This window comes from Myotis yumanensis, unplaced genomic scaffold, assembly GCF_028538775.1.
Source record: "Myotis yumanensis isolate MYYU_CA2020_CCGP unplaced genomic scaffold, mMyoYum1.0.hap1 SCAF_1, whole genome shotgun sequence".
NCBI classification, from domain to species: Eukaryota; Metazoa; Chordata; class Mammalia; order Chiroptera; family Vespertilionidae; genus Myotis; species Myotis yumanensis.
The window spans coordinates 95,005,049-95,030,959 of NW_027223752.1; the positions used below are offsets into that span (position 1 = coordinate 95,005,049).

The 25,911-nt window shown below is 43.2% G+C and overlaps 1 protein-coding gene across 9 annotated transcripts in view; it reads right to left on the bottom strand.

The window, feature by feature from the left end:
* RALGAPA1 (Ral GTPase activating protein catalytic subunit alpha 1) overlaps positions 1-25,911 on the bottom strand; it is a 283,623-nt gene that overhangs the window by 233,252 nt on the left and 24,460 nt on the right. For all 9 annotated transcript variants that reach the window (XM_070428039.1, XM_070428075.1, XM_070428057.1 and 6 more), the window contains exons 2-3: positions 3,578-3,688; positions 2,974-3,023 (exon numbers count right to left, since the gene is read on the bottom strand). In XM_070428039.1, the coding sequence (XP_070284140.1) occupies positions 2,974-3,023; positions 3,578-3,688 (161 nt within the window). The remainder of the gene's footprint in view (positions 1-2,973; positions 3,024-3,577; positions 3,689-25,911) is intronic.

Sequence of the window (25,911 nt, forward strand, 5' to 3'; positions counted from 1 at the left end):
TAAAGAGCTTCACAGATAAGGAAAAGCTAAGGAGTTCATCACCACTAAACCAGTATTATACGAAATGCTGAAAGGTATCCTTTAAGAAGAAGAAGAAGAAGAAAAAGGTAAAGATACAAATTATGAATAACAACCATGCATCTATCAACAAGTGAATCTAAGAATCAAGTAAATAAATAATCTGATAAACAGAATGAACTGTTGATTATAATAGAATCAGGGACATAGAAAGGGAATGGACTGACTATTCTTGGGGGGGAAAAGGGTGTGGGAGATGCGGGAAGAGACTGGACCAAAACCGTGCACCTATGGATGAGGACAGTGGGTGGGGAGTGAGGGCGGAAGGTGGGGTGGGAACTGGAAGGAAGGGAGTTATGGGGGGAAAAAAAGAGGAACAAATGTAATAATCTGAACAATAAAGATTTAATAAAAAAAAATTTTACAAAAAAAGACTTAACTACAACAAGACTGTGCACAAACCTCACAAAGGGGTGCACCAAGAGTGTCCACCTCAGGTAATTGGGGAGGCTGAGCCACTGGGCCCTATAGGACACCTAGCACACAAAGCCACTCTATCAACACAGGGAAGCAGCCAAAATGCAGAGACAAAGAAACACGTCACAAATGACAGAAATGGAGGAAAGCAAACAACTGGATATAGAGTCCAAAACCACGGTTATAAGGTTACTCAAGAATTTTCTAGAAACCGCCGATAAATTTAGTGAGACCCTTGAGGATATGAAAAGGACCAACTAGAAATTAAGCATACACTGACTGAAATAAAGAATAATATACAGAGATCCAACAGAAGACTAGAGGATCCCAAAAATCAAGTCAAAGATTTGAAATTCAAAGAAGCAGAAAACACCCAACCAGAAAAGACAAAAGAAAAAAGAATCCAAAAATATAAAGATAGTGTAAGGAGCCTCTGGGACAACTTCAAACGTACCAACATCCGAATTATGGGGATGCCAGAAGAGAGAGAGAGCAAGATATTGAAAACCTATTTGAAGAAATAATGACAGAAGATTTCCCCTACCTGGTGAAAGAAATAGACTTACAAGCCCAGGAAGTACAGAGAAACCCAAACAAAAGGAATCCAAAGAGGACCACACCAAGACACATCATAATTAAAATGCCAAGAGCAAAAAACAAAGAGAGAATCTTAAAAGCAGCAAGAGAAAAACAGTCAGTTTCCTACAAGGATGTACCCATACCACTGTCAGCTGATTTCTCAACAGAAACTATGCAGGCCAGAAGGGAGTGGCAAGATATATTCAAAGTGATGAATAGCAAGAACCTACAACCAAGATTCCTCTACCCAGCAAAGCTATCATTCAGAATTGACGGTCAGATAGAGAGCTTCAACAGATAAGAAAAAGTTAAAGGAGTTCATCACCACCAAACCAGTATTATATGAAATGCTGAAAGAAGAAGAGGAAGAAGAAAAAACTAAAGATAAAAATTATGAACAAATACATATCTATCCACAAGTGAATCTAAAAATCAAGTGAATAAAAAATCTGATGAACAGAGTAAACTGGTGAATATAATAGAATCAGGGTCATAGAAAGGAAGTGGACTGACAATTCTCAGGGGGAATGGGGTGTGCGGGGTGCAGGAAGAGACTGGACAAAAATTGTACACGTACGAATGAGGGGGGGGTGGGAGGGTAGAGGGTGGGGTGAGAACCAGGGCGAGCTGGTGGGGGAGAGGAACAACTGTAATAATCTGAACAATAACGATTTATTAAAAAAAAAAAAAAAAAAAAAAAACCCTGGCAGGTATTGCTCAGTTGGTTAGGCTTCGTCCCATGCATGGAAGGGTTGTTGGTTCAATTCCTGGTCAGGGCACATGCCAGGATTGTGGACTCAATCCCCTGATAAGGGGCATACAGAAGGCAGCTGATCAATGTTTCTCTCTCTCCCTCTCCCGCACTTCCTCTCTAGTATCAATAAAACTATTATTTTTAAAAAACCACAGTTGTGTAAACCTCCCTCAAATTAAAATTTTCATGGTTTACAAACATATTTTTTATATATACATATATGTGTGTGTGTGTGTGTGTGTATATACACACACACACACATATATATATATATATACACACACACACACACACACACACACACACACACACATACATACTAGAGGCCCAGTGCACAGATTCGTGCATTTGGGGGACCCCTCAGCCTGGCCTGCACCCTCTCGCAATCCAGGACCTCTCAGGGGATGTCAGACTGCCGGTTTTGGCCCAATCCCCAGGGAGCGGGCCTAAGCCGGCAGTTGGACATCCTTAGCACTGCCATGGAGGCGAGAGAAGCTCCTGCCACTGCTGCTGCTCTCGCCAGCTGTGAGCCCGGCTTCTGGCTGAGTGGTGCTCCCCCTGTAGGAGCACACTAACCACCACGGGGCAGCTCCGGAATTGAGCGTCTGCCCCCTGGTGGTCAGTGTGTGTCATAGCAACTGGTTGTTCCGCTGTTTATTTGATTTGCATATTACCCTTTTATTACGTAGGATACCAATTTCCTGGTGTCAAATGTATAAAAACATAACTGTATCTATACCTAAAAATAATATATGTACCTCAAAAAATAATTACGAATTAAGGCAGGTATATTTTTTAGTTTAAAAAATGTAATTCAGTTTTTCAAAAGCACAGCAGATTCAGTATTTCATTTATTTAATATATTTGTACTGCTTTCAGTGAGGAAGCGAGAGGGAAAGAGAAACAACAATGATGAGAGAATCACTGATTGGCTGCCTTCCGCACACCCCACAATGAGGATGGAGCCCACAACCCAGGAATTTTCCCTGATTGAGAATCAAACTATGATCTTCTGGTTTACAGGCTGACACTCAACCACTGAGCAATACCAGCCAGGCCACAGTGTTCTATTATATAGTTTATAGTTCAACATATTCCTTTGTATGATCCAGGTACTACTTTTGTAAAGATTAGCAGGTTCTTACCTCAAAAATAAAAAGTATAGCATCCAATTCCTCCCTTTGAGACTTGTGACCTAAAACATTTTTACAGAAAAATATTTTAAACATTATCATTTTATCCTCACTGTTAACATTCACTTAAATACTCTAACATGTCTCGCACTAAAATTTTTTCTGATTTTTTAAAATAAAATGGTTAAAAGTATATTCTGCTCAATGTGAACACAGTATCACAGCATCTCTGTCTACTCTTTTTCAACAACTAAATTTAGACTACACATACTTATGTCTAAAAACAAGTCATAATATATTGTGGAAAACTTTAAATGAACTCTGAAACTAAAAATATAAAAATGACTGTTCAAACCTGATACAAGCCTCTAGGGCAGACCAAAGAATGTGAGGAAACAAGCAAATCATCCCAGAAAAAAAGCAAATCTGCTAAGCCTTTTCAAAATAATAATAGTACTATGAATCCATAGTTGTGCAAGGAGTATTAAAAGCTGTCTGCCAAAATCAAAAAACAAAAGAAAAAACAGCCATTGTCCAAGAGTCTATTTTAAAGTGAAAATATATGACAATTATTGGAAACATCAACATAAACCAGAACCAATTATTAACATCTTACCTTTCTGTTTAAGACTAGCTTCAATAGTCACGAAATTCTCAAAGAACACATAATATATATGTGAAAAATGTTGGTCAAAAAACTGCTTGAGATCGATAGACTCTGCATTCTCTGAAAAATAAATGAAAACAATTTTAGTGGTTACTATTTACAAATATATGTTAAATTATGTTCAGTAGATATGACAGTGACAAGTTTCCTTTAAAGATTTTAGCATTAATTTTATAAAATGATTTAGTCATCATAATGTTCGTTTTGCAAAAGAAAACAATGTCTCAGAAAGACTTATTCAAAACCATTAACCAAACCAAAAAAAGAAGCCAAGTTCCATTTTTAATTCACAAATATGCCGCTAACTTCTCCCTTAAGACAGTTTAAAATCAGTATTTCCACGAGTAATAATGTATTGTGCCTAAAATACATGTTTTCTAAATAGGTATCTAACAACATGTTTTATAAATAAGTATTTTAAGTATTATAAAGCTTAAATAGAGATAATAGGGCTCTAAAAGAACTGTCAGTGTAGTCCAGGAGACACAAAACTAAACATACCAGAGTGGGCTTACAGTTGTGAGAATGTGAAACAGAGTTTATTCTTGTATTAACTAGAGGCCCGGTGCATGAAATTCATGCATGGGGGTGGGGAGGGGGTTCCCTCAGCCCAGCTTGCACCCTCTCCAATAGGGGACCCCAGAAGGATCGGGCCTAAACTGGTGGTCGGACATCCCTCTCGCAATCTGGGAACGCTGGCTCCTAACTGCTCACCTGCCTGCCTGCCTGATCGCCCCTCACCTCTCTGCCTGCCTGATTGCCCTTAACCCCTCTACCTGCCTGCCTGCCTGATCGCCCCTAACTGCCTCTGCCTGCCTGCCTGCCTGATTGCCCCTAACTGCATCTGCCTGCCTGCCTGATCACTCCTAACTCTCCTCCGCTGCTGGCCTGATCTCGCCCCTAACTGCCTCTGCCTCGGGACCCACCACCATGGCTTTGTCTGGAAGGAAGTCGGATGTCCGGAAGATGGCTGGTTGACCTGGTCAATATAGTATATTAACCTTTTATTAGTATAGATAGATTATATAGGATAGGATTGCTTAAATGGGAGGAGGGAGCCTTTTTCAATAGGAGAAGATGCTCTTGGCAGACAAAAATACATAATCCCTATATCTGGACTGATAGCCAGCCATATGCACTATACTGCCAAAGTCGTCATTAAAAAATTGAACTGCTTTCTTACACCTTACACCTAACAGCTGTTGCCCTTAAAACCCTTCCTCAGCCCCCACCTTAGGTTCCACCTTCGCAGTTCACCCAGATTAGGTTCAGATTGGTTGGTTTCTATGCCAGTCAGCGTCAAAAGCTCTACCTCCTACGCAGCCATTGGCTCCTCACACTTCACCCAGATTTGGTCCTGATTGGTCGGTTTCTATGCCAGTCAGCATCTCCGGGCATGATCAAAGATGTGGGGCTGATCAGCAGCCCCGCAGAGGCCCAGAGAGAAACAGAGGCGCAGCTGCTGGTGAAGCCGGAAGAGAAAGAAAGAGGCAACGGCTGATCAACAGCTGCCACTGACGTTGCAGATCAGACCCTGCCTCTCTCTCTGCAGGCCTCTCTCCGGGCCTGATCCATAGCCCCCTTGGCAGTTAGTGCTGGGTCGCTGCCCCGACACCAGCTGCAGTCAGTGCTGGGTCGCCACGGCAACCCAGCACTGACTTCCTTGTTAGGTTGAGCCTTTGGTCGTTAAGGACCCTGGCTCTTTACAGATACAGACTAGAGGCCCGGTGCACAAAAATTTGTGCACTGGGGGGGGGGGGGGGGGGGGAGGGAGGGGTCCCTCAGCCCAGCCTGTGACCCCTCGGGAGATAACGACCTGCTGGCTTAGGCCTGCTTGCGGGTGGCAGAGGGCAGGCCCAATCCCTAGATGCAGCCCCTGGTCAGGCTCAGAGCAGGGCCGACTGGGCAGTTGGGGCGCCGGCCCCTGTCATGCACAGAGCAGGGCGGAATGGGAGGTTGCGATGCCACCCTCAGTCACGCTCAGGGTAGGGCCGATTGGGGGGTTGGGGCACCGCCCCCTGTCACACTCAAGGCAGGGTCAATGGAGAGGTTGCAGCGCCACCCCGTCACGCACAGAGCAGGGCCCATCAGGGGGGTTGGGGAGCGCCCCCCTGTCACGCACAGAGCAGGGTGGATCGGGGGGTTGGGGCACCGCCCTCTATCACCCACAGAGCAGGGCTGATCAAGGGGTTGGGGCGCCGCCACTGTCACACTCAAGGCAGGGCCAATGGGGAGGTTATGGCTCTACCCCATCACACACAGAGCAGGGCCCATGGGGGGGGGGGGGGGGGGTAGGGCGCGGCCTTCTATCACCCACAGAGCAGGGCCGATCAGGGGGTTGGGGCGCCGCCACTGTCACACTCAGGGCAGGGCCGATGGGGAGGTTATGGCTCTACCCTGTCACACACAGAGCAGGGCCTGTGGGGGGGGGGGGGGGGGGGAGTTGGGGCGCCGCACCCTGTCACACACAGAGCAGGGCCGATCAGGGGGTTGGGACGCCGCACCCTGTCACACACAGAGTCGCAGGACAATCAGGGGGTTTGGGCGCTGCCCCCTGTCACGCTGATCCGGTGCCAGGAGGCCTTGCGGCTCCGCTGATCCCGGTGCTGGGAGGCATATTACCCTTTTACTATGTAGGATAGAGGCCTGGGGGCAGGCTGGTTTGCCCTGAAGGGTGTCCTGGATCAGGGTGGGGGTCCCTACTGGGGTGCCTGGCCAGTCTGAGTGAGGGGCTGAGGGCTGCCTTCAGGCTGGCGATTGACTGAAGCTCCCAACCGCTCCTTTTTTCTTTTTTTTTTTTTATTCTGGGCCAGCTTTAGCTCTGGCTCTAGCTCTGAGGCCTCGGCTACTGAAAGCTGGTATCTGGTTTGTTTGTGTTCTATAATCGAAACAATGTATAACTCCAGCTCTGAGATCCCGGAGGCTGAAAGCTGGTTTCTGGGGTTTTGTTTAGCTTCTATATTTGTTACAAAGTTTCAAACTGCCAGCTCAGAGGCCGGCAAGGCAGGCAGGGAACGTTGGAGTCCTCCTTCACTGAAGCAAGCAAGCCTCATGTTCGCTTCCAGCTGCCTGGCTGCCGGCCGCCATCTTGGCTGACAGTTAATTTGCATATACTCACTGATTAGCCAATGAAAAGGGTAGCGGTCATACACTAATTAGCATGTTTCTCTTTTATTAGTGTAGATTATTGTATTACTTGTTTGTATTACAACTGTAAACCTACTTTTGCCCACTGCTGTATAATTCTACCCACAGTAGAAAGTGTTAGAATCTGAAAATGAAGTGACAAAGTATAGTGCCAATTTAGAAACACAAAATTTCTTTCAAAGCTCAATGAGAGGTGAAAGTGGAGGAAAAAAATGCCTGAGGACATATTCCTTATAAAGATCTTTAAGGATAGAAGGACTCTGGATATGAGTTGGTGGGGTTTAATGGGAAGGGCATTCTACACATAAACACATAGAGTGATGAACATGTTTAGTGTAATAGGATTCAGAAAAAATGATTCATTTTGGCTAGAGCTTAAGAGCATTTTAATAAAAATGAAACACTGAAATTTCATACCAACTAATTTCAAAATGAGTTGCTGATTCGTTGACTTGCATATTTGCTACTGAAACCAAGTCTCAGTGTAGCCCAATGCATTCATGGTATAGAATCAAAACCCCTGGAGATAATGCTTTCATTGTATACTTTATGACAGAATACCTGCAAGACTAAAGACATTGTACTCATTCTAAACACCTTTTTCCCCTTACCCACCACTTCCGTGTCTTTCTTATTTTACCAACACAATGTATGTCAAATCTGGACCAGTTCACACTCAGTACCTGGCAGGGGAGGGCAGCTGGGGGCGAGACCAAGCCGGCAGGAATGGGCAGCTGGGGGTGAGACCAAGCCGGCAGGAATGGGCAGCTCAGGGCGAGATCAGGCCAGCAGGGGAGGGCAGTTAGTGGCAATCAGGCAGGCAGGCAGAGGCAGTTAGGGGTAATCAGGCAGGCAGGCAGAGGAGTTAGGGGCAATCAGGCAGGCAGGCAGGTGAGCAGTGAGGGGCCAGTGGTCCCAGATTGTGAGGGATGTCCCCCAAGGGGTCCCCAATTGGAGAGGATGCAGGCTGGGTTGAGGGAACCCCCCCCCCCCCCGTGCACAAATTTCATGCACCAGGCCACTAGTATGTATATAAAAGCCAAGCGACTGGAATGACCGAAACGACTGGTTGCTATGACGTGCACTGTGGCCAGCCAACTGGCTCAATCGGGGGGCGCCCTCCCCCAAATCAGCCCTTAACACTCCAATCAGGGGCAGGGCTGGCCGACCAACCATCTTTGGCCCCTCAGATCGGCTTGGCTGGCCCGACCCAAGATCGGCCTCCCCAGTCTGATCAGGGGTGAGCCAGCCATCCAACTCCTGCATCCCCTCTCCCCCCACCAGCCTGGCCCAAGCGTCCCCCATCAGGGGGGCCAGCTGGATCCCACCCATGCATGAATTCGTGCACCTGACCTCTAGTTATTAATAAAATAAACTATTATAACTTTATTATATTCATTATAATCAGCTTGGAAATTTTTACCTTGGAAAAGATTGCATAACCTACTGACAGACAAAATGACATTCCTTCATCTCAACTATATCTAGAACACCCAAATTTCACTCCTATCTGTGACACAACCTGTTAACTTTACACAGAACTAGCGGGAAAATAATGAACACAAACTGAATGTTTCCTATATGCTAGACATTCTTCTAAGAAGTGTGTAACATAAAATCTGTTTTATAGATGAGAAAATAAGCAGAGAGAGTTTAAGTAATTTAGCTAGTCAGAAGCAGAGCCAGGGATTGGAACCCCACAGAGCCTAGATCAAATGTCCATTTAACCTCTATGTTTTTCAGCTTCCAGTAATTTATAATAATAAAAGTGTAATATGCTAATTAGACCGAAGAGCTGAATGACCTTCCAGATGTCCTTCCGGTTGACCTTCCAGACGAAGCCAGGGCTGCAAGGGCTGAGGCAGCTGCTGCGGCTGCATGGGCCAAGGCAAGCTGCGCAGCTGCAAGGGCTGAGCCCCTTGCACAAATTTCATGCATCAGGCCTCTAGTATATCATAAAAGCAAGCTGCAAAAGATTCAAACTGTTTTCAAGTAAATAACTCAACTGTATCCCAGAACAGAGGTCAAGAAAATTCATCCATAATAATAAAAGAGTAATATGCTAATTAGACTGGACAGCCTTCCAGATGAAGCCAGGCTGCGAGGGAAGCCCGGGTACCAGGTGCCTGCCGGTGGCCGGAGGGAAGCCTGGGTCCTGGGTGCCGGCGGCCGGAGTGAAGCCCAGGTCCCAGGTGCCGGAGGAAAACCGGTGCCGGCTGCCAAGGGAAGGAAGGCCTACTCTTGCATGAATTTCGTGCATCGGGCCTCTAGTAGGTATACTAGAGGCCCAAAGCACAAAATTCGTGCAAGGGGCTCGCCCTTTAAGCCCCTGCCAGCTCTCACAGCCCCACCTTCTGGAAGGTCATCTGAACGGTCACCCAGAATGTTGTCTGGACGGTCGTTCTGCTGTTCAGTCTAATTAGAATATTAGCTCTTTTATTATACAGGATACTGAACCAGGCATGCAAAAAAGTGAGAAAACCTAATTCATCTGAAGAGAATAATCAATCAAATTTAAATTAGATATTAATACATGTTAGAATGAATACAGAAAGGCATTGAAATAGTTATTCTGGACCTAACCGGTTTGGCTCAGTGGATAGAGCGTCAGCCTGCGGACTGAAGGGTCCCAGGTTCGATTCCGGTCAAGGGCATGTACCTTGGTTGCGGGCACATCCCCAGTAGGGGGTATGCAGGAGGCAGCTGATCAATGTTTCTCTCTCATCGATGTTTCTAACTCTCTATCCCTCTCCCTTCCTCTCTGTAAAAAAACAATAAAATATATATTTTTTTAAAAATAGTTATTCTGCCCTGGCTGGTGTAGCTCAGTTGGTTGGAGTGTTATCCCAGACACCAAAAAGTGGCAGGTTCAATTTCCTGTTAGGGTACATAGCCAGGTTGTGGGTTCAATCCTCAGTCAGAGCACATATAGGAAGCAAACAATTGATGTTTCTCTCTCTCTCTCTCTCTCTCATCAATGTTTCTCTCTCTCTCTCTCTCTCTCTCTCTCTCTGTCTCTCTAAAATCAATTTTTAAAAAGTTATTCTAACTGTATTCCATACACCCAAAACACTGAGGACAGAATATACTTCTATAGATAAAAACTACAATGTTTAATGTGAAAAGTAAACTAGATGAAATTAATAGCAAATTGATGCTGCAGAAGAGAAAAAGTGGATCTAGAAAAACTGAAAAGCACATAAGTGAGCTGTGACACAATTTCAAGTGATCTAACATACAAATAATTGAAACACCCAATGAAGAAGGGCAGAAAAATATTTGGAGAAATAATTTACAAACAATGAAAATCACAAACCCACATATGCATGAAGCTTAACAAATACCAGGAACAACAAACGTGAAGAAAAATTCATAAAGGCACATTATAATTAAACTAGAGGCCCAGAGCATGAAATTTGTGCACGGGGGGGGGGGGGGGGTGTCCCTCAGCCTAGCCTGCACCCTCTCCAATCTGGGATCCCTCTCACAATCCAGGACTGCTGGCACCCAACCGCTCGCCTGCCTGCCTGTCTGATTGCCCCTAACCGCTTCTGCCTGCCAGCCTGATCACCCCCTAACCACTCCTGTGCCAGCCTGATCGACATCTAACTGCTTCCCTGCCGGCCCGGTCACCCCTAACTGCCCTTCCTTACCTGCCTGGTCGCCCCCAACTGTCCTCCCCTGCTGGCCTGGTCACCCTTAACTGTCCTCCCCTGCAGGCCTGGTTGCCCCCAACTGCCCTCCCCTGCTGGCCCGGTCACCCCTAACTTCCCTCCCTTGCCAGCCTGGTCGCCCCTAACTGCCCTCCCCTGCCGGCCTGACTGCCCTCCCTTGCCGGCCTGGTCACCCCTAACTGCCCTCCCCTGCTGGTCTGGTTGCCCCCAACTGTCCTCCCCCTCTGGCCTGATCACCTCCAACTGCCCTCCCCTGAAGGCCTGGTCCCCCCACAACTGCCCTTCCCTGCAGACCTGGTCCCTCACTACTGCCTTCCCCTGCTGGCCATCTTGTGGCGACCATCTTTGACCACATGGGGGTGGCCATCTTGTGTGTTGGAGTGATGGTCAATTTGTGTATTACCTCTTTATTATATACGATAACTCAAAATCAGTGAGAAAAGAAAATCTTGAAAGCAACCAGAAGAGCTCTGGCTGGATGGGTCGGTTGGGAGCTTCATCCCATGCACCAAAAAAGGTGTGGTTTGATCCCCACTTGGAAGTATACAGGAGGCAACCAATTGATGTTTCATCTCTCTCACTCTCTTTCTCCCTGCTTCTCTCTCCTAAATCAATAAATATATCCTCAGGTGAGGATTTAAAAAAAAAAAAAAAAAAAGAAGCAGCCAAAAGAAAAAAAGATATATATTACAAATAGAGTAATTAAGTAAAAAATGACAACAGACTTTTTTCATCAAAAATAAAGCAAATAAGCCTGGCCGGCGTGACTCAGTGGTTGAGTGGTGACCTATGAACCAGGATGTCACAGTTTGATTCCAGGTCAGGGCACATGCCTGGGTTACAGGCTCAATCCCCAGTAGGGGGAGTGCAGGAGGCAGCCAATCAATGATTCGCTCTCATCATGTTTCTATCTCTCCCCTCCTCCCTTTCTCTGAAATCAATACAAATATACTTTTTTAAAAAAAAATAAAGCAAATAAAAAGACAAAGCAACAATATCTTATAGACACATAAGGATAAGACAAAGGCAAACAGTTGTAATTACTTTTACTTAACTTTTGCATTTGGGAGGTAGAACTTTTACAGTTACACATACATGATATTACTTATTTCCCAGAAATATATTTTTTAAATAGGTGTATTAATTCAACTTTATAAACTATTTCTGGGAGAAGTTAGGTAACTTGCCCAAGTCACACAAAGCTACTAAATGGTTCCAAATTAGCTCTTCTGAGTCCACAATGAACAATGCCAGAATAGCCATACTTCACGCAATAGGCCAGAGCATAAAATAAACTTGAATGATTTTTTCATCAAATGCATTCCGGAAGAATGGCATTTTTAAAGAATTACTTAAAAATACACAGTCCTCAGGTGGCTAAGATGAATTATTTAACGTTTTAGAAGCATTTAGACTACTCATATGTATACTACTCTAAAGTAGCTTTACTTACATTGGTTGATTATATCAACTCTTATTCACAATAATTAAAAGTTCACTAATTAAATTCATTTATAATAAATAGTAAACCATTCCATCACATAGTATAAAGAGTTAAGCACCACTCATAGGTTAGTATAAATTGGTAACAACTACTTTCCTTACAACATATAGTAAAGAAAAAAAGGAATTCTGATATGGGTATAAAGATGGGGAGAAAAAATTATATCCTTTACTGAGTAGTATCCACTCATTAATAAGGACTGGGCTAGACATTTTTCTTTATTTTATTCATCCTCACAGAAACTTTAAAGACCAGACTGGCTACCATCAGATGAAATCAGGCACATTCAGGGTGGTATGACCATAGACATAAGAATGGCTACCATCAATAAATCAACAAACAAGTGCTGGCAAGGATTTGGAGAAAAGGGAAACCTAGTACACTGCTGGTGGGAATGCAGAGTGATGCTGCCACTCTGAAAAACAGTGTGGAGTTTCCTCAAAAATTAAAAAATACTGCTGTTTGACCCAGTGATTCCACTCCTGGGAATATATCCTAAGAATCCTGAAACACCAATCAGAAAGAATACATGTACCCCTATGTTCACAGCAGTGTTACTTACAAGAGCTAAAAACTGGGAACAGCCCAAGTGCCCATCTGCTGGGGTCCAGCCCCATGGGGTCCAGGGGTTCCCAAAGGTGTGGACGGAGTCGGCGAAGAAGGTTTTACACAGAGACAGCGTTCAGAACTCTCTAGCTTTCCTTAGTCTCCGTGGATCTTCCTGTGCCTGGCTGAGGCCACAGAGAGAGGATCCCAAGGCAAGCTGAGCCTTTATTTTATAGTGAGCGGTAAACGAGGTAGTGGTTTCCATAGTTACACAGTTCTTGTAAGTTTCACTTGTTTTTGTTCTTGTAAGTTTCACTTGTTTTTGTTCTTGTTGCACTTCCCTCAGCCCATTAGCTTCCCGAGTAAGATCTAGGGAGCGTCATAAGGTCAAGCCTAATTATGCTAAGAGGACTGTGCCCTCTAAGCTGGGAATTGTTTATGACTTTGCCCACAGGTCTGTCCTAGGCTTAACCCTATATCAGCTTCCCACACCCATCAGTTGATGAGTGGATAAAAAAGCTATGGTAGAGAACCAAGATGGCAGCATAGGTAAATGCCTGTACTTGCTGCCTCCAACAACCACATCAAAACTACAACTATAAGACAAAATGGATATCATCCAGAACCACAGGAAGGCTGGCTGAGTGGAAGTCCGATAATTAGAGGGAAAGAGAAAAGCGCATCTAGACTGGTAGGAGGTGCAGAGGAGCGGAAGAGCGAAGGTATGGAGGCAGGCGAAACGGGCTGGCAACTGGGTACACTGTGGTCCTTTTCAATCGGGAGGGAGATACAAGCTCCCGACTGCTCTGAAATCCAGTTCCTTGTGAGACTCTGGGGACCCAGACACATATGGGGAGAAACTGGACTGTCTGGCATCGGGCTGGAACACGAGGGCGGCTTTCTCTCAGAGGTGCTTGCAGCGTTCATTGTTCCTGCAAAAGGCCACAGGACACAGAGACCCAAAGACCTATCGGGGCAGGGCTGACGGGCAACCATTGCTGTTTGCACCACCCAGTGATTCCCTGAGACCATGCCCCACCCAATTTACAACCCCACCCAACCTGTGTGCATCAGCTTTTGCATATGAATGGCCTGGCCTTTTGCAACCTAACCTAACAAACTGCAGCTAGGTCAAAGAACCCCAGAACTTCCCTAAGGCTCATCAGCAGCCAGCATTGCTTCACAGCTGCGCCTCATCTGGGCACTTCAAAACCCCAAAGAGGAGGAATCTGCAGGTCTCTCTGTAGCTCCTGCTGGGTGGCCTCAGGAAGTGGCTGACTTTGCATCTCCATGGAGATCCAAGAACCAGTGTACCCAGTGGTCAAAGTGAGACCACAACAGATTACAACTCTTCACATCCATAAGAGACACACTCAGGGGCAGACTCAGTGAGCACCAAAGCCCTACTGAAGCAAGTCCAGCCCCTTAAGGGTGTTTCCAGAACTGCAGTTCTCCTACTGTAGACACAACTGGTCCTCACAGCCAATTGGTCTGGAGGTCAATTCCTCTCAGTGATACCAACAGCAATCAAGGCTTAACTACAGCAAGACTGTGCACACAGACCACAAAGGGGTGCACCAAGAGCATCCACCTCAGGTGACTGGGGAAGCTGAGCCACTGAGCCCTATAGGACACCTAGCACACAAAGCCACTCTATCAACACAGGGAAGCAGCCAAAATGCAGAAACAAAGAAACAGATCACAAATGACAGAAATGGAGGAAAGCAAACAACTGGATATAGTCCAAAACCACGGTTATAAGGTTACTCAAGAATCTTCTAGAAACCTCAGAGAAATGTAGTGAGACCCTCAAGGATATGAAAAAGGACCAATCAGAAATTAAGCATACACTGACTGAAATAAAGAATAATATACAGAGATCCAACAGAAGACTAGAGGATCCCAAGAATCAAGTCAAAGATTTGAAATATGAAGAAGCAAAAAACACCCAAATGGAAAAGCAAAAGGAAAAAAGAATCCAAAAATATGAAGATAGTGTAAGGAGACTCTGGGACAACTTCAAGCGTACCAACATCCGAATTATGGGGGTGACAGAAGAGAGAGAACAAGATATTAAAAACCTATTTGAAGAAATAATGACAGAAAACTTCCCCTACCTGGTGAAAGAAATAAACTTACAAGTCCAGGAAGTGCAGAGAACCCCAACCAAGAGGAACCCAAAGAGGACCACACCAAGACACATAATAATTAAAATGCCAAGAGCAAAAGACAAAGAGAGAATATTAAAAGCAGCAAGAGAAAAAGAGTTAATTACCTACAAGGGAGTACCCATATGACTGTCAGCTGATTTCTCAACAGAAACAATGCAGGCCAGAAGGAGTGGCAAGAAATATTCAAAGTGATAAATAGCAAAAACCTATAACCAAGAATACTCTAACCAGCAAAGCTATCATTCAGAATTGGAGGTCAGATAAAGAGCTTCACAGATAAGAAAAAGCTAAAGGAGTTTATCACCACCAAACCAGTATTATATGAAATGCTAAAGGGTATTCTTTAAGAAGAGGAAGAAGAAGAAAAAGGTAAAGATAAAAATTAAGAACAACAAAGTGACAACAAATATCTATCAACAAGTGAATCTAAAAATCAAGTGAATAAAAACTCTGATGAACAGAATAGACTGGTGAATATAATAGAATCAGGGGAATAGAAAGGGAGTGGACTGACAATTCTCAGGGGGAAGTGGGTGTTGGGGGTGGGGGAAGAGACTGAACAAAAATCGAACACCTATGGACGAGGGGAATGCGGGGGGGGGCGGGTAAGGGCATGGGGTGGGGTGGGAAGCGGGTGGAGGGGAGCTATGGGGGAAAAAATGGAACAACTGCAATAATCTGAACAATAAAGATTTCTTTAAAAAAATATATAGCAATACTCTTCTAAACATATCTAAAGATTCAACGTAACCTCTATTGAAATCCTAAGTGGCTTTTGTTGAAGTTGAGAAGTTGATCCTAAAATTCATAGTAAAATAAAAGGGACCAAGAATAATCAGAACAATGTTGGAGGGAAAAAATTGATACACCTCTGGTTATAAAGTAAGTATTGGGTGCCCTAATGGGTTTGGCTCAGTGGACAGAGCGTCAGCCTGCGGACTGAAGGGTCCCAGGTTCGATTCCGGTCAAGGGCATGTACCTTAGTTGTGGGCACATCCCAGTAGGGAGTGTGCAGGAGGCAGCTGATCAATGTTTCTCTCTCGTCAATGTTTCTAACTTTCTATCCCTCTCCCTTCCTCTCTGTAAAAAAATCAATAAAATATATTAAAAAAATAAGTATTGTAAAATAATGTACAATATTGTGACTATAGTTAATACTGTACATTGTATTTTTGAAAGTTTCCAAGGTTAGATCTTAAAAGTTCTCACAAGAAATAAACTTTGCAATTATAATATGATGACATGTTAACTAGATTTACTGTGATGATCATTTTGCAATATTTACTAATAGCAAGTTTCATATTTGACGTTTCTTTTATTATTTCATTAACTCTTTTAGTCTTTTGCAGTTGCCCAAAACCTAGCAAAGCACTCTATATCATTACTTAAGTATTTGTTCAGATCCACCATTTTCAGATTTTTAAAGATGAATAATAATTTTTCTTAAAAGCATTTTACAAGAAATGGCATGTCTAAAATAAGTGGCTTATAGTAATAACCAACTTTCCTCTAGAAGGATCTAAGAACAACTGATGAAAAAGCACAGATGACCGGAAACCTTGAAGCTACTGATTTAAAACTAGTGACCTGGTGCAAGGATTCATGCACACTGAAAGGAAATTAATTAGAAGGTGGCGGGTGGGGCAGGACTGGGTGAGATGGGCTGGACACACCCTGGAGCTAACCTCCTGTGATCCCTCCCTGGCCGGCTGCACCTGGGGTGGCGCCGTGGCTCAAAGGGCATCTGCAGAGTGAGCAGGGTCCCTCCGGCAGGTGGGGTCCCTCGGCCTGGCCTGTGGGGATCGGGCCAAAACCGGCTCTCCGACATCCCCCCAGGGGTCTCGGAGTGCGAGAGGGCACTCCGCAAAGTTGCTGTCGTACAGGCTGTGGAACGCAAACGCAAGTGTGCAGTAAACCATATTCAGGGCCAACAGTGCCCCAGCATCAACATAATCCACTGCCTAAGGTGAAATTGCGCAGCCCCGTGAGGAATCGGGCTCCCTTCTCTCTGGCTTTTGGGTGCGTCATTTCCTTTGATTAATTCAATTCTTTGTTTTCCCAAAATGTTACTTTTAAATAATTTTCTAATTTACCCTTTTTAAAAAAATAGTTAAAAGACTGAGAATAAAGTACAGAATCTAGGCCAGGGGTCCTCAAACTACGGCCCACGGGCCACATGCGGCCCGCCGAAAACATTTATCGCCCGCCGGGTGTTTTTGCCGCCGCTGTGTGCATAGGAATTTGTTCATAGTTTTTTTTTAAACTATAGTCCGGCCCTCCAACGGTCTGAGGGACAGTGAACTGGCCCCCTGTTTAAAAAATCTGAGCACCCCTGATCTAGGCCATCATGAAAATCAGTCAGGGGTTTGTACTCTATCTCTTAAGAATAAATTTTTACTTGACTTTGAAAGGTCATAATAGCTCTGATTCAATTTTATCACCATTAAGGTTCCAATTAAAATTCAAATAATGTTTTTAATTCTTCCATAAATTCTGTGCTTCAAATGCATTTTTTTCATGTAATCTTCCAACAATATCTAAGGTAATATTACTTTAATTTTACATATAGGTAAATTATCTATATAAGTATTAAATAAATAATAGCTGAGATCAGAATTCAGAAACTCTGACGTTCTCCACTATATCTTCCTACTTACTAGTTATTTAGTACTCAAGTTTCTTGGGGATTAATTACTTTCTACCACACTGGCTGTTGCAGGGATTAAGTCATATAATACATGTAAAATGCTTGGTCCAAGTCAGCCACATAAAAGTGGCCAACAACATTAGCTATCATTACCAATATATGACAGCTGCTTCTATAAAAATGTTCACTCCTTAAAAACTTCTCAAAGATAGTGAAGAAATGAAATCATATCTGAAATGCACTTTTGTGAAAAAGTTGAATTATTTACTTAGTAATTATTAGAATGCTAAAAATCCTGAGAATAATACTCAGCTGTAAGAATATACTTAAAGGGGGGAGGAGAAAATGGCGGAGGCTTAGATGGACGTGTTGGTGCTTTGTCCCAGACCAGATAGGGGCGAGCAGCTGAAACGGGTAACAATCAGCCCGATCAAGCTGGGGAGGTTCAGCTGAGAGACAGTCTGCAGCCAGGAAAGACAGAAAACTCCTAAAAAATGCGGATGGTTAGAGATTGAGGCTGAAACCTCCCTCTGGGCGCCAACGCAGCGGCGAGACCGCGCCATCTCAGGCAGCGGTTACCGGCATCCAGAGATCGGCTACTAACCCGGCAGCTACTAACCCGAAGGCAACGTTTCGCAAACAGCGCGACTGCAAGAGCCAAGGGGAGACCTGCATCCCTCCACGGAAAGGTTAGACTTACCTCAAAGGTGCGGTTCGCAGTTCAGGTTGGAGCGAGGAACGCGCGCCCGGGCGCAGGGGGAAATCTGCGTCCGCCAAAATCCGCGCTCTCCAAAATCCGTGCCCATAGAGGCCAGCGTGTCTCGCAAGTGGGGAGGGCTCCCGCAGGGCTGCTGCCAGAAGGTAACACTATAAATGAGCCCATAGTTGGACTGGATGCAAAAGGGCTGCCTCAGAGTTTCCCTGAGAGCCGGCTACTTGTTGCCAGGGGCTTGAGCGCGCGCAGACACTCCGCGCGGTTCTGGAGGGTGGAACCCTGCGAGTTCGAACAGCTTCCCAGGCCCTTGTTTGCACACTTCCTCTTACTTCTGTGAGTTTGATTGTTGAGCCCAGTGCATGTGAGTGCCCAGTTGGGGTCACTAGCAGAGCTTGTAGGGGAAGATTGTTTTTGGGGAGCCTGGGAACAGAGCTGGGAGTGGCGCCGGGGGAACCACCTCTGGGCGGAGCTGGTTCAGGTACAATAGTCAGCTCCTGGTCAGAGAGAACTTATAGCCTCTGAGGTCAACCCAGACACACTGCCACCCAGAGGCAGAGCCACGAACTGACTCCTCTGTAAATACAGATAAGGCAATAAGGACTGTGGCTTACAACAAGGAGGAACAGTGTATCAGAGGGAAAGTCAACATTCTCCTGAATTCCGGGCGTGCCAATAAGAAGAGTAGAAGATCTGAAGCACCTGCATTACTGCACATTTTTATTTTTATTTTTTTAAATTACTTTTTCTCCTTTTAACTAAGAAAACATTTTTTTTTTCATTTTTCTTTTTCTCCATCACCCGATTTTGCCCTTTCAGCTACTACATTTTTATTTTTAACTAGTATTATTACCGCTACCATTTTACCATTTTTTAAAGTGTCATTTTATCTTGTCTTTATTTTATTTTGGGACAAATGTTCTCCATTCTATTTTCATCGTTCCTTTAGCAACATTTTTCTCTACCTCAATTTGCCTCTGTGCTAAACAATCTTCCCGACTTTTTCCCTTTTGCTGTCCTGTTTCTCTTACCCTACTCCAGCTTTTGATCTTCCCTATTCTTTTTACCCTCTGTCAAAATTTAACCCTGCTTAAATATCCTATGTCCAATCCCCTGTTCTAAATCCTTATACACCTTTCCCTTATCTTCCTTCACTATCCATTTTTTTTTCTCTCTCTTCTTCTTCTTTTCTCTCTCTATTGTTTTATCGTTGTTTGCCTGATTGACGAGTATATTGTTTTTTTTTTGATTGTTTGTGAGGTTAGACTGCTTATTCTTTTTATTTTCCTGCCCCTCCCTCCCCCCCCCCCCCCCCCCCGGTTATTTCTGCGCTTCTCTGTCCCCTTGCGTCGCTTGATATTATTGGTTGTTTGTAGTTTGTATTCATCTCCAGGACTCTGTTGCTGCAATTTGTTGGTATTAGTGGCGGACCTATAGGAGTTTTCTACTCATATAAATAGTCTCTACCCCTCTTACACTTCACTCTCTTTTCTCTCTTACTTTTTTTCTTCTTTTTTTTTTCCCTCCTCTTTTTCCCCTCCCTTTTCCAATCTCATTTTTGCACTCCTTTTTTTCTTTCTTTCTTTTTTCTCTTCTACCTTTTTCTCTTCTTTCCCCCTTATCTCCCAACTCTCTTAGCTCGGGTGGCCACCTTTATTTGGGGTTAGTAATATCGTAAATACAATAGTGTTCAGTGCCTGGTACGTTGTGCCTTGTTGTGTTGTATTTTGTGCCTCTAAATCAACGCAACAGATTCAAGCAACAGCGGCCTCCTGATCACCACACGCTCTGCCTGGGGAACAGTTGCTGCGTCTGAGGCCTCCCTCCACCAGCCAGAAGAGCCACCACAACTGTGAACAGCACCCATCAGAGGCTCTGCTATCAACAGAGGAGCCGCTGCTACCACAACCACCCAAGGAGCAACCACAGACCGAGGAGCCACTGCCACCCAGGGAGCAGCCACTGCCACCCAGGGTCCAGCCACTGAACGATTCAACAACTAGTAATGTCAGTGAGATCAAACATGGGTAGACAAAGAAACCCCCAAAGGAAAGAAAAGGAGGACTCGCCAGAAAAGCAGCTAAGTGAGACAGAGATATGCAACATGACGGAAAAAGAATTCAGAATAAGGTTCCTAGAGTACATGCACCGGATGTTCAAGAAGCAAGAAGAAACAGATGAAAAACTCAACTACGTATGCAAGAAGCTAGAAGAAACAGATGAAAAAATCAACAACTTAAGTAAGTCCCAAGAAGAAATGAAGAGCAACATAGCTGCAATAAAAAACACCATTGAAAGTATCAACAGTAGACTGGGAGAAGCGGAGGACCGAATCAGTGAATTAGAAGACAAGGAAGCAAAACACACTCAAACTGTACTGCAAATGGAGAAAAAAATTAAAAGACAGGAGGAGAGCCTAAGGGAACTTTGGGACAACATGAAACGAAGCAACATACGAATAATAGGGGTGCCAGAACAACAGAAAGATGAACATGGATTAGAAAACCTATTCGAAGAAATAATATCAGAAAAATTCCCTGAGGTGGGGAAGAAAAAAGTCACACAAGCCCAGAGAGTCCCAAACAAGGTGAACCCGAAAAGACCCACACCAAGACACATCATAATTACCATGGCAAATGTTCAGGATAAAGAGAGAATCTTACAGGCTGCAAGAGAGAGGCGGAAAGTAACATACAAGGGATCTCCCATTAGATTATCAAATGATTTCTCAACAGAAACACATCAGGCCAGAAAAGAATGGACGGAAATCTACAAAGTGATGCAAAGCAAAGGACTGAATCCAAGAATACTCTATCCAGCAAGGCTATCATTCAAAATTGAAGGGGAAATAAGAAGCTTCACAGACAAAAAAGGGCTAAGGGAGTTTATCACCACCAAGCCAGCCATGCAAGAAATGCTAAAGGGACTGGTGTAAAAGAAGAAATATCAAGCTCAGAAAGAAAACAGCCACACAAACACACAAAAAAGAAATGGCTACAAACAAGTACCTTTCAATAATAACTTTAAATGTAAATGGACTAAATGCTCCAACTAAAAGACATCGAGTGGCTGAATGGATAAAAAAACATGACCCATACATCTGCTGTCTACAAGAGACCCACCTCATTGGAAAGGACTCACACAGACTGAAAGTGAAGGGATGGAAAAATATCTTTCACGCAAATGGAAAGGAAAAGAAAGCTGGGGTAGCAATACTTATATCTGACAAAATACATCTCAAAGTGAAGGCCATAACCAGAGATAAGGAAGGCCACTTCATAATACTAAAGGGATCAATACAACAAGAAGATATAACCCTGGTAAACATATATGCACCTAATGCAGGAGCACCCACATACATAAGAAAACTTCTGGAAGATATCAGGGGAGAGATCGACAATAACACAATCATAGTAGGGGACTTTAATACACCACTGACATCACTGGATAAATCCGCTAGACAAACAATCAGCAAAGAAACAGCAATCCTAAATGACTCACTAGATCAGATGGACTTAATTGACATCTTCAGAACACTACACCCCACAGCTGCGGAATATACATTCCTCTCAGGTGCTCATGGGACATATTCAAAAATAGACCACATATTGGGTCACAAGCAAAGTCTCCACAAATTCAAGAAGATTGAGATCATAAAAAGCATCTTCTCAGACCACGATGGCATAATGTAAGAAATAAACTACAATAAAAACAACCCAAAATACTCAAACACTTGGAAGCTGAATAGCATGTTATTAAATATTGATTGGGTTACCGATGACATCAAAGAAGAAATTAAAAACATCCTGGACACTAATGACAATGAAAACACAACAATCCAAAACCTCTGGGACACAATGAAAGCAGTCCTGAGAGGGAAGTTTATAGCTCTACAGGCCTATCTCAAAAAACAAGAAAAAATGGTAGTTAATCATCTAACTCTACAACTCAAAGAATTAGAAAGAGAGCAACAAGAAAACCCCAGAGTGAGCAGAAGGAAGGAGATAATAAAGATTAGAGCAGAAATAAATGACATAGAGACCAAAAAAACAATACAGAAAATCAATGAAACCAAGAGCTGGTTCTTTGAAAGGATAAACAAGATTGACAAACCCCTCGCCAGGCTCACCAAGAAGCAAAGAGAAAGGTCCCAAATAAACCAAGTCAGAAATGATAGAGGCGAAATAACAACAGACCCCACAGAAATACAAATGATTGTTAAACAATACTACGGGCAACTCTACTCCAACAAACTTGACAACCTGGAGGAAATGGACAAATTCCTAGAAAAATACAACATCCCAAAACTCAATCAGGAAGAATCTAAAAACCTCAATAGGCCAATAACTATGGAAGAAATTGAAGCAGTCATCAGAAAGCTTCCAGCAAACAAAAGCCCAGGGCCAGACGGCTTCACAGGGGAGTTCTACCAAACATTCAAGGAAGAACTAAAACCTACCCTCCTCAGACTACTCCAAAAAATTCAAGAGGAAGGAACACTTCCAAGCTCATTCTATGAAGCCAGCATCACCCTAATACCAAAACCAGGTAAAGACATCACAATGAAAGAGAATTACAGGCCAATATCCCTCATGAACATAGATGCCAAAATCCTCAACAAAATCTTAGCAAATCGGATCCAGCAGTACATCAGAAGGATCATACACCATGACCAAGTAGGATTTATCCCAGAGATGCAAGGATGGTACAACATCCGTAAATCAATAAATGTGATACATCACATAAACAAATTGAAGGAAAAAAACCACATGGTCATATCAATTGATGCAGAAAAAGCATTCGACAAAATCCAACACCCATTTTTGATAAAAACTCTCAGAAAGGTGGGAATAGAAGGATCATACCTCAACATAATAAAAGCCATATATGACAAGCCCACAGCCAACATCATACTCAATGGTCAAAAACTAACACCATTTCCCCTAAGAACAGGAACAAGACAGGGATGCCCACTCTCACCACTCCTGTTCAACATAGTACTGGAAGTATTAGCCATTGCAATTAGGCAAGAAGAAGAAATAAAAGGCATCCAAATTGGAAAAGAGGAAGTAAAACTGTCCTTATTTGCAGATGACATGATATTATACATACAAAACCCTAGAGACTCCATCAAAAAGCTACTAGACTTAATACATGAATTTGGCAATGTAGCAGGATACAAAATTAACCCCAAGAAATCTGAGGCATTTCTATACACCAATAGTGAACTTTCAGAAAGAGAGATTAGAAAAACAATCCCATTTACCATCGCACCAAAAAAATTAAGATACCTAGGAATAAACTTAACTAAAGAGGTTAAAGACCTCTACTCAGAAAACTACAGGACGTTGAAAAAAGAGATAGAGGAAGACATAAACAGATGGAAGAACATACCATGTTCTTGGATTGGTAGAATCAACATCATTAAAATGTCCATACTACACAAAGCTATCTATAAATTCAACGCACTTCCCATTAAAATACCAATGGCCTTCTTCAAAGATCTAGAACGAACTCTCCAAAAATTCATCTGGAATAAAAAAAGACCCCGAATAGCTGCAGCGATCCTGAGAAAGAACAAAGTAGGTGGGATCTCAATGCCAGATATCAAACTGTATTACAAAGCCACTGTTCTCAAAACTGCCTGGTACTGGCACAAGAACAGACATATAGACCAGTGGAATAGAATAGAGAGTCCAGAAATTAGCCCGAACCAATATGCTCAATTAATTTTTGACAAAGGAGGCATGAACATACAATGGAGCCAAGATAGTCTATTCAATAAATGGTGTTGGGAAAATTGGACAGATATATGCAAGAAAATGAAACTAGACCACCAACTTACACCATACACAAGAATAAACTCAAAATGGATAAAGGACTTAAATGTACGACAGGAAACCATAAAAATTCTAGAAGAATACAAAGGCAACAAAATCTCAGACTTATGCCAAAACAATTTCTTCACTGATACAGCTCCTAGGGCAGTTGAAACTAAAGAGAAACTGAACAAATGGGACTACATCAAAATAAAAAGCTTCTGCACAGCAAAAGAAACCATCAACAAAACAACAAGAAAACCCACCTCTTGGGAAAACATATTTGCCAATGTCATATCTGATAAGGGCTTAATCTCCAAAATTTATAGGGAACTCATACAACTTAACAAAAAGAAGATAAACAATCCAATCAAAAAATGGGCAAAGGATCTAAATAGACACCTTTCAAAAGAGGACATTCAGAAAGCCAAGAGACATATGAAAACATGCTCAAAGTCACTAATCATCCGAGAGATGCAAATCAAAACAACAATGAGGTACCATCTCACACCTGTCAGAATGGCCATCATCAACAAATCAACAAACGACAAGTGCTGGAGAGGATGTGGAGAAAAAGGAACACTTGTGCACTGCTGGTGGGAATGCAGACTGGTGCAGCCACTATGGAAGGCAGTATGGAGGTTCCTCAAAAAATTGGAAATGGAACTCCCATTTGACCCTGTGATCCCACTTCTAGGAATATATCCCAAGAAACCAGAAACACCAATCAGAAAGGATATATGTAACCTGATGTTCATAGCAGCACAATTCACCATAGCTAAGATCTGGAAACAGCCTAAGTGCCCATCAGTAGATGAATGGATTAGAAAACTGTGGTACATCTACACGATGGAATACTATGCTGCTGTTAAAAAGAAGGAACTCCTACCATTTGCAACATCATGGATTGAGCTGGAGAGCATTATGCTAAGTGAAACAAGCCAGTCAATGAAGGAAAAATACCACATGATCTCACTCATTCATGGATAATAAAGACCATTACAAACTTTTGAACAATAATAGATACAGAGGCAGAGCTGCCTCAAACTGATTGTCAAACTGCAGTGGGAAGGCCAGAGAGAGTTGGGGGGCAGGAGGGAGGGGAGTAAGAGATCAACCGAAGGACTTGTATGCATGCATATAAGCATAACTAATGGACATAAGACACTGGGGGGTAAGGGAGGGTAGGGGTTTGTCAAGGGCGGGGGGGAAAAAAGGACACTTATGTAATACCCTTTGTAATACTTTAAGCGAAAAAAAAAAAAAAAGAATATACTTAAATTCTGAAATCAATACATAATAATGAGTATTTAAATTGGTTCAAATTTTTTCACTATTCTAAAAATCAGTGCACAGATCCTACAAACTTAGCCACTTAACATTCTCAGAACACTAAGAAATAAAAATGGTGGTTTCAAAGGGTATACATATGTTCATTTTAGATGTTGTAACTTTGACAACGTTATAATCTTTTCTAAATTTTATAAATTTTTAACGGCCCATAAACTAAGAGAATTAACTATTTTAAACATGTTGCAAATGTTTCTTAGTTTGCAATTCCTGCCTTTTGACTCTGTTAATGATGAGCTGTACTATTAGAAATTTAAAGTATTTTATATAGGCAAATTTATCAATCATTGCTGTGACAATTTCTAAGTTTGGTGTAAATGCTAAGATTGGCCTTCCCTATTCTAACATTTAAATATATCAGCCCTAGTTCAGTTGGTTGAGTGTTGCCCTGTGCACCAAAAAGTCACTGAGTTTGATTCCCAGTTAGGGTCCACACAGGAGGCAGCAGACTGATGTTTCTTTATCTCCCTCAGCCTTCCTCTCTCTCTCAAATCAATAAGAAAAGCCCTAGTTGTTTTTGCTCAGTGGTTAGAGTATTTGGCCTGTAGACTGCAGGGTCCTGGGTTCAATTTTGGTCAAGGGCATATACCTTGGTTTCAGGCTTGATCCCTGGCCCTTGTCAGAGTGTGTGCGGGAGGCAACCAATTGATGTAACTCTCTCTCACATCCGTTTCTCTCTCTCTGTCTCTTCCCCTCCTTTCCACTCTCTCTAG